Source organism: Pan paniscus, chromosome 20 (assembly GCF_029289425.2).
Source record: "Pan paniscus chromosome 20, NHGRI_mPanPan1-v2.0_pri, whole genome shotgun sequence".
NCBI lineage: Eukaryota > Metazoa > Chordata > Mammalia > Primates > Hominidae > Pan > Pan paniscus.
Genome location: NC_073269.2, coordinates 57,300,250 through 57,309,464, shown reverse-complemented (window position 1 = coordinate 57,309,464; position 9,215 = coordinate 57,300,250). Strand labels below are relative to the sequence as shown.

The following is a 9,215-nucleotide window of genomic DNA, read 5'->3' as shown; positions in this document are numbered from 1 at the left end:
AGGCAAGTGTCACTTTCTCTGAGAGGCCTTCTCTGACTCTGTAATCCAACCTAGCTTCCTTTCCTGTGCTTTCTCATAGTATTCTCTCCTTTTTTCTTTCTAGCACTTATCAACATTTTAAACTATAAATTCGTCTGCATTTCTTCATCGTCTATCTATGTGGACCATGACTCCACGGAGGCAGGGTGAGTATCTTACTTCTTCCCCTCATTATCTGGCACATGGTGGCACATCTGATGTTTCTGTGAAATGTGAACTGCCTGTGAGAGGTGCTTATACATGTGGGGGCTAACATAAACGTCCACCCTGAGTATAAGATGACCATCTAGCTGGTGCTACAGGATCACTGTATTTACCCACAAATATTGCCCCAGGGAAGAGATGACCCTCTTTCCACCTACTGAAAACTACTAGCATCTGGCCAGGCACGGTGGCTCATTCCTGTAATCCCAGTACTTTGGGCGGCCAGGGTAGGTGGATCATCTGAGGTCAGGAGTTTGAGACCAGCCTGGCCAACATGGTGAAACCCTGTCTCTACTAAAACTATAAAAAATTAGCTGGGTGTGGTGGTGTGTGCCTGTAATCCCAGCTACTCGGGAGGCTGAGGCAGGAGAATCACTTGAACCCGGGAGGCAGAGGTTGCAGTGAGCCGAGATTGCACCATTGTACTCCAGCTTGGGCAACAAGAGCAAAACTCCATCTCAAAAAAAAAAAAAAAATCTACTAGCATCTGGCTAGAAAGGAGGTTGTCATCCATTCTGAGAGGAACAATACATAGTTGTGGTTCATTCTAATGCCAGAATCCCTTTCCCATTCCTTGCATGCCTGCCTTTCAATCTGGCCAAGAACTATTGCGATAACCTCCTAACTAGCATCTTTACCTCCAGCCTTACCCATTCTAAATATATCATACGTGGGGTCAGGGTACGGAAATGATTTTTCTGCCTATATCTGGTCACTCTACTTGCTTGCTTCAAACCTTACAACAGCTTATAATTAATTAAATCATTTGACAAACATTCTTGAGATCTTATTGTATTTTAGGCATCATTCTGGGTGCTGGTGATAAAAGTAGAAAACAAGGCAGACAAAGTCCCTGTTCTCTTGGAACTTACATTCTAAGGGAGTCAGGATAAGGTCCTACAAGATAAAGCTCCAAAGCTCCAATGAATCTTGGCATTCAGGGCCCATTGTCATGTTTTTTCTCACCTGCATCTCTGAACAGTACTTTTCACCCATTCTCCACCCAGATATGGGTCATGTGATGTTCAAAGGTTGGGGAATGAAAGATCTTGTCCAAAGATAGACAGCCACCAAGCACTGAAGTTGGGATTCTATCCAGATATGAAGGCTTGAAAGCCTGGCACTCTTGTAGGTGTATCTCAGGCACTGACACACAGTAGGCGCTCAAAAGTAACTTGCTGATGGACTTGATTCATATTGTCACATGTATTTTTCCTTCTTTTGACACCTTCCCAGGGTGGCACAGATTTCTTCTCATTTAGCCAAACAACAAATTACAAAGTGTGTCTTCAGAGGTTCTAAGACTAGGTCTAAGAGTAACCACCTATTCAATGGAGAATGAGTGTTAAGGGATGTGTAGGAATTGAGAGGGTTTTGTGAGCTGAGGAGAGTCCAGGGGGCTCCAGGTTTATTACAGCCTCCAGGGTTTCTGTGAGCGCTATAAATTTTGCAGACCTTTGTAATTCCAGGGATAATGGTGACTCCAGGTATGATGCATGTTCCACAGGCTTAGCTGGCTCGTTTATCTTGCTTTTCCTGAAAGCGAGGTGCAAAATAGGACAAAGAAAAAAGAATGTTGGAACAGGTCTAGAGGTGAGGTATCCAAATCTTAAAAAGACACCCCCTTGTGCACAGAATTAAGGCAACATGGAGTGAGCACTGGCTTAGCCCTTCCTCACAACCCCATGGTTAAAGCCTGCAACTCGGTCTTCTCCCTCTGGTCCTCTCTGTGCATCTTCAGTACCCATAACACTGACTGTTCCTTAGACTCCTCAGGGAATCTTGCCTGACTTCCTCAGGTAGGTTTGGTCCCTCCCTCTTCTGCACCACCGTAACTCCTGGCTCAGCATCCCCTACTGTGAAGGTGCCTTCTCGACCAGTCTAGTTGCTCTCTGAGAACAAGGCCTAAGTTTGGCCCATTTCTGAGACCCCAGCATTGTCGAGCACAAAGATTAGGAGATATTGCAGGAAATATTGGTGGAATTTAACAGATAGCTTATCTACAAAAGGATACTAACTGTTCATGCAGGGTGTTAGGAGGGCAGCAGGACAATTCTGATTCTGGAGAATCATAAATGGTAAATAACAGTGAGGCGTAGCAACCTCGGACACTGTATGTTCCAAGCCCTGCTGAAGATGTGGGGTACAGGGTGAATGAAGGAGTAACCTGGGCTTGGCCTAATCTCTAACCACTTCAGGCTGACTTGGCCTGTGGCATCTACACCAAGCTGACTGCTGCCGGTCATACACTCAGAGGCCAAATCCTTGGTTTCCACTCTGATGCTACAACTGCTATTAGGATTTTCCCCAACTGCCTTTTCAGTGGGGATTCAATGTAATGGTGTGTGCGTGTAAATTGATTTTAATTGTTCTTTAAATTGTTTCTCTTAACTTTCATCCTTCTCCTCTCTGGGCCTTAGCTTCCTATTTATAAAATGACCTGAAAGCACACTCTAGCATTAGGTATCCTGCAAGACTGAGGATGATAACACCTTCAAAACACTGTGTGCTCCTTTCCCTGTGGGTCTTATTATCAGTATTCCGATAGACTAGATTCCAGACACAATAGGTACATACCAATATCCGGCTCTCAGAAAATGTGGCGACTACGGGTTTTCCTGGTTCCTCAGGCTTCAGAGACATCTCAAGTTCTTGGCTTGCTCTGACTTTAGAGCTCTATTTTGCTCTGATCGCTGCAGCGTTCTTCGCCTGCTTCTTTCTGATATGTTTCACTCTAAGGAAATAAGCCTTGGATTGGTTCTGGCTCTCCATCTCCCTGAATCCCCAAATGGCCTCTATCTTGACCAGAACTTCTGATTTAGAGCCTCAACAACAGTACCAGCTTGCTGTATGACCTAGGGCAAGCCACACATCCTCTCTGGGAATTAGTTTCACACTCAATAATGGGGATACCCTGCTTATTAGGCTGTGGGGCTCAGATGAGGTCAGCTAAGAAAGGGCCTTGCAACTGGCAGAGAGATTGTTACTGGTCTTCAAGTCCTGTTGATTATACTTTGAAAATAGCTCCTCAGTTTGCCCTGACACCTCACTCCTCATCTTTGTCTCCCCATAGCCAGCCATGCCCAAGTCCCACCTCTCTGGCTGCCCCTCATCACTTGCCCCAGGTCAGGCCTTCTATTTCCTGCTTAGTCCCCTGTACCAGCTTCCTGCCTGGCCTCTGACCTTCTGGCTCTCACTCTCTCTAATCTGTGTCCCACCCCAAGCTCAAGCTTTCCTTCACAGCTTAGCACTCTTCCATGGCTCCGAAATGAGGATTCAGTCCAAGCTGTCTGGACAGGCTCCCCTGCCCGACTCTCTGGCCTGACTTCCTGCAACTCACCCCTTCCCACTCCATGCTTCTAGCTAATACATGCAGCTAAGTTTTAACACCCTGTGAACCAACACCAAGGATGTCTTTCAACCTCATTTTTAGCCATTACCTGGCACTCTCAATGCACCTGACATTATACAAAGACACTGGAAATGCCTCAAACATGCCTCTGGGCGTCTGCATACAAAGGTTAGATATCCCTTATCTGAAATGCCTGGGGCCAGAAGTGTTTCAGATTTCAATTTTTTTTTTTTTTTTTTAGATTTTGGAATATTTGTTTATACATAATGACATATCTTGGGGATAGGAGCCAAGTATAAAAACAAAATTCATTTATGTTTCATATATACCTTATACACATGGCCTGAAGGTAATTTTATATAATATTTAAAATTATTTTGTGCATGAAATAAAGTTTGTGTGCATTGAATTATCACATGAGGTCAGGTGTGGAATTTTCTACTTGTGGCATTATGTCGGTGCCTCGAGAACTTTTGGATTTTGGAGCATTTCGGATTTTGGATTTTTGGATTAGATACTCAACCTGTACTATTAATACTTTCCACCAAGCTAATGAGTACTGAACCCTGCAGGCCCACCACAGACAGCACCCCGGGGACTTGCTGCTGCCTTTTCCAGGGCTGCCAAGCCCCTTCTTGGTCTTCTCCTTTATAAAATGTGTTCAAAGTGTCTGTTTTATGACACAGTTTTACGGCTCTGTATAGTCCTCATGGCCCTGGATTGTGGTGGCCATGTTTGGTACATCTTTCCCTCTTTAGACCCTAAGCTCCTTGAGGGGAGGGGTCCTGTCTTTGCTCTGTCTGTGCCAGGGCTGCAGCCAGGGCCTGCCCGGTAGTAGGCTTGCGGGTGAATTTTAACCCTAGTACTCACATGAGAGGGAGGAGGCAGAGGAAGAGCAGCGCAATTACAATTCCCGCATAGATAGCACCCTGGATCAGCCCTTTCACGAAGGCCTGGGCAGCCAAAGAACTCTTTCCTGGAAGCAGAGAGCATGTGAGAAGTTTGGCATCGGAGCCAAAACTCTGCTCCATTCTGTAGCCCCAGTGACTGTCCCCATCCCGCTTATTGTCCTCACCCAGTCACCGAGCCCCCTCCACCCTCACTTGACATCAGTAGGATGCTCAAAGCATGGGTTCCGTTTTGGTTCTTCCCCTCACAGAGAAGTCTCATGCCCATTTCTGGCTCTTCAGTTAGGCTGATAGTGCTGTTAGCCCAGGGGCCAAGCATGGTGGAAGTCACTTGGAGGCTGCCATCCATGCCATCCACACCCACGGGGACTCCTCCCATCCACCACTGCACAGAGGGTGTGGGAATCCCGTGGAAGGAACAGCTGCACTGCAGTGTCTTCTCCAAGGAGCAAGAGGAGTTGAGCAGCTTAGCAGGTACTGTGGGGAGGAAGGGTCAGGAGTCAGCAAGGCATCCTGGCTTCCCTCTTCCAGTTTCTCCAGCATGCAGCCTTCTCTTTACTTGCTATTCACAAGGAGCTTCAGAAGGACTTTCTGGAAGCCCACAGGATTCAGGCCTCCCAGACCAGTTCCCCTCTATCTTCTGTCCTCATCTGGCCTGAACCTGATCGCTAGACCTTCTTGAGGGGTGGCAAGTAAATTTCCTGAGGCTCTACATTGTCTGTGATCCCTCACCTACCCCGCAAGGCTAGATGTCCAAGCCAGACCTCCTACTCTGCTTCTCTTCTTCCCACCTGCAATGTTCCTCTTAGGCTCTATGACCAATTCTCCCTCCATCACTTACTGTCTGGGTGCTGCTGGGCAAGTCACTCCCCTTATCATTGCTGTTTCCTAGCCTGGAAAATCGGGATATTTGCTGAACCTACCTCATATTATCATCGTTATAAGAATGAATGCCCCAAGATTTGCAGTGCACCCAGCTCAGTGCGTAGTGAAGTATTACCCATTCAATAAACAGAACACCTTTCTTAATTTCCTTCTTCCCGGTCTCAAGTGGTCTTTGGTGGAACATTCACTGGAAGCCAAATGTACTATGGCATCTTCTGTGTAAGAATGCTGGAAATTGCCTCGCTCTATTTAGAACAGGTAGGACATGGTGGCCATTTGATGAATATCATGGATTAGGAGGGAACAGTCACATTCATCAAGGTCTCTAATAATGAGGAATCTGTCTTCAGTGTTGACACACACTTTTTCATTGAAGTTTTTTGAGGTTACTGGAAGAAAGGGGTAATTTTCCCTTAACCAGTAGCTCCTGATCTCGGTCTCTTCACCTGAGTCACTTGCGGGGCGCTGTTGAGGAATCTGCGGGGGACTCTCATGTACGGACCCCTCTATGGCTGTCCTCTGAATTGTCTTTTCCATCTGGCAAAGTGTGCCCACGGAAACACTGAAAAACTTAACTTCAGGGCTTCCAGTAATGTCTGAAACAGCTCCTAGTGCTCTCATGCCTTCATAGCACCTGCACTCTCCATCCCTCTCCCTTGCCCAATTTGCTATTTGCTTCAGACACCCCAGCCCTGTCAAAATCTGACACACAGAAGATGTCTAATTCACGTTGATTATTTGGTGCTTATGCCCATATGTCCTCTTTCTCCATGCCTCCATAGCCCATCCTCTGCCCTGCCAACGCCCAGGCCCTGGAGTCTTGGCTTCCAAACACACCTCCAGTGCTGCTTCTCACCTTACTTACCCAGCTGTAGCAGTGGAAGCATCACTTGCAGCAGCAACAGTTCTCAGGAACAGCAGAAGCTCTTTACTACACTGGCTCTGACATCAGAACCATATGGTTCAGAAGGAGTGAGGCGATGGGTAACTGAAAGAGGATGTGGGGATAGGGAGAGCAGAAAGTATCTTTAGCCAAGTCAGGGGCTTCTGTCTCTGGTCATCGTGAAGGCCTGTTCACCTGGAGAAGCAGGAATTATATGGGATGAGATGCTCAAGAGCACGTACGGACAGGGAGGCAACTAAGATTGTCTGTGAAGCCTCAGTGTCATGTCTGCTTTATTCTTTGCTTTATTTTTGTTTTTTGAGATGGAATCTTACTCTGTCGCCCGGGCTGGAGTGCAGTGGCTCGATCTCGGCTCACTGCAATCTCCATCTCCCATGTTCAAGCGACTCTTCTGCCTTAGCCTCCCGAGTGGCTGGAATTACAGGTATTCACCACCATGGCCAATTAATTTTTGTAGTTTTAGTAAAGATGAGGTTTCACCATGTTGGCCAGGCTGGTCTCAAACACCTGACCTGCCTTGGCCTCCCAAACAGCTGAGATTACAGGCATAAGCCACCATGCCCGGTTTGTTTTTGTTTTTGAGACAGGGTCTTTCTCTCTCTCTGTCACCCAGTCTGGATTGCAGTGGTGTGATCACTTAAGATAGCAAAGTGTTGACATTCTCTCAGGAAAAATATGATAATGTTTAGTTTGGTGAGAAGTGTAAAACAACATCTCCGTACCACAGTATAATTGTTTTGCCATAAAATTTGAAATGAATGGTGTAAGTAACATTGCATAGCATGGCACAATGTTCCCTTTTATACCCCATGTAGACATTTATTTAATAAATTTGTTCTCAGTAAATTTCTATTAAAAAAGAGACAGCACGAGACCCTGTCTCAAAAAAATGACCAATTCCAATTCCTACTGGATATCATGACTTAAAAATCCATAGTAATTCCAGCGTGGGCAACATGGTAAAACCCCGTTTCTACAAAAAATACAAAAATTATCTGGGTGTGGTGGTACACACCTGTAGTCCCAGCTACTTGAAAGGTTAAGGTGGGAGGATCACCTGAGGTAGGGAGGTCAAGGCTGCAGTCAGCCGTGATCACGCCACTGCACTGTAGCTTTGGGCTACAGAGTAAGACTCTATCTCAAAATAAATAAGTAAATAAATCAAATACATACATACATACATACATAGTAATTCAGAGAGTATGTATTGACACAAGGATAAATAAAAATACCAATGGGACAGGCTATATGGTTAGAAAAATACCTATACATACGTGATCACTTGGTTTAGGATAAATATGGCACCGCATAGAAGTTAAAGGACTCTCTTTTGAATAAATGGTGTCAGAATAACTGGACAGCCATACAGCAAAAGGAAATAAGACCCCTACCTCATGTCATACATAAAAATAACTTCTAGGGACATTGGGAAAGTCCTTAGACTTTTTTTCTAGAACAGTGCTGTGTGAAGAAATATAATGTGACCTACAAATGTGGACTACATGTATAATTTTAAATTTTCTAGCAGCCACATTAAAAAGGAAGAAATGGTTAAAATTAATTTTAATGATGTTTCATTTAACCTAGTGAAAGAAACCTAGGTTATTCACTAGGTTATTCATATTGAACCTAACCCAATATTTCAACATGCAATCAACACAAAATTGTTAAGATTTGGTACATTCTTTATACACTCTTCAAAATCTTGTGTATATTTTACACTTACAGCACACTTCAATTCAGACTAGCCACAATATAAGGGCTCAATAGCCATATGTAGTTAGTAGCTACCACATTGGTCAGTGGAATTCTTGAATACAACATAGGAGAGTATCTTGGTAAGTTTTAGGTAGGGAAATATTTCTTTAAAAGGGCCAAAAAGCACTAGCTATGAGGAAATATGGATACAATAGACTGTATCAGAATTAATTTCTGCATCAAAAGATACCATTAAGGAGGACAGATGCAAGTTGCAGGGCTGGAGAACATACTTGCAACACACAACGTGCTTGCATCCAGAACATAGCAAGGATAAAGGGGGTAATGAATGGTGTAGTACATGAGTGGAGTGTTTGGGGTGTTGTTAATGTTCTATTTCTTGACCTCAGTGGTGGTTACACTGGTCTGCTCCCTTTGTGATAATGTGAGTTGTATACTTACTATCTGTATTAATACTTCTCTGTATAAAATTGTACTTTGATTTAAAAGCTTGTTTGAAAATAAAGACAGAGAAACAAACAGAAAGGATACAAAAGAGAATAGAACGGTTGGGACAAGTAGAAATCATGTACCTAGATGTTAGATTTAAACTCCAATACATCAGTGATTTAACTAAACATAAATGGCTTAAATTATCCAGTTATGAATCTAAGATCATCATATTGGAAAAAAGAAGCAAAGCCAAACTCCATGCTGTTTACAAAAGACACAACCAAAGCATAAGTGTAAAGGACAGTTAAAAAACCAAATGGGCCGGGGCGCGGTGGCTCATGCCTGTAATCCCAGCACTTTGGGAGGCCGAGACGGGCGGATCACGAGGTCAGGAGATCCAGACCATCCTGGCTAACACGGTGAAACCCCGTCTCTACTAAAAATACAAAAAATTAGCCGGGTGTGGTGGCGGGCGCCTGTAATCCCAGCTACTCAGGAGGCCGAGGCAGGAGAATGGCGTGAACCTGGGAGGCGGAGCTTGCAGTGAGCCGAGATCGTGCCACTGCACTCCAGCATGGGCGACAGAGCAAGACTCCATCTCAAAAAAAGAAAAAAAGAAAAAACCGAAGAATTAAAACATATACCAAGCAAATACCAACCAGAAAGCCAGGCAATGTAGACATACCTACATTAACATCCCATAAAGCAGACTTTAAGCAAAAGGCATTACCAAAGATAGAATGGCATATCTCCTAATGATAAGCTGACATTA

General features: G+C 44.6%; 1 protein-coding gene across 1 annotated transcript; it reads right to left on the bottom strand.

Moving 5' to 3' along the window:
• Nucleotides 1-1,752: 1,752 nt before the first annotated feature.
• On the bottom strand, nucleotides 1,753-6,275 carry SIGLECL1 (SIGLEC family like 1). The gene is given in 5 exon segments (XM_024926734.3): nucleotides 1,753-1,779; nucleotides 2,821-2,977; nucleotides 4,466-4,571; nucleotides 4,699-4,980; nucleotides 6,254-6,275. Coding segments are annotated over 5 exon segments (594 nt in total).
• Between the last annotated feature and the right edge of the window lie 2,940 nt (nucleotides 6,276-9,215).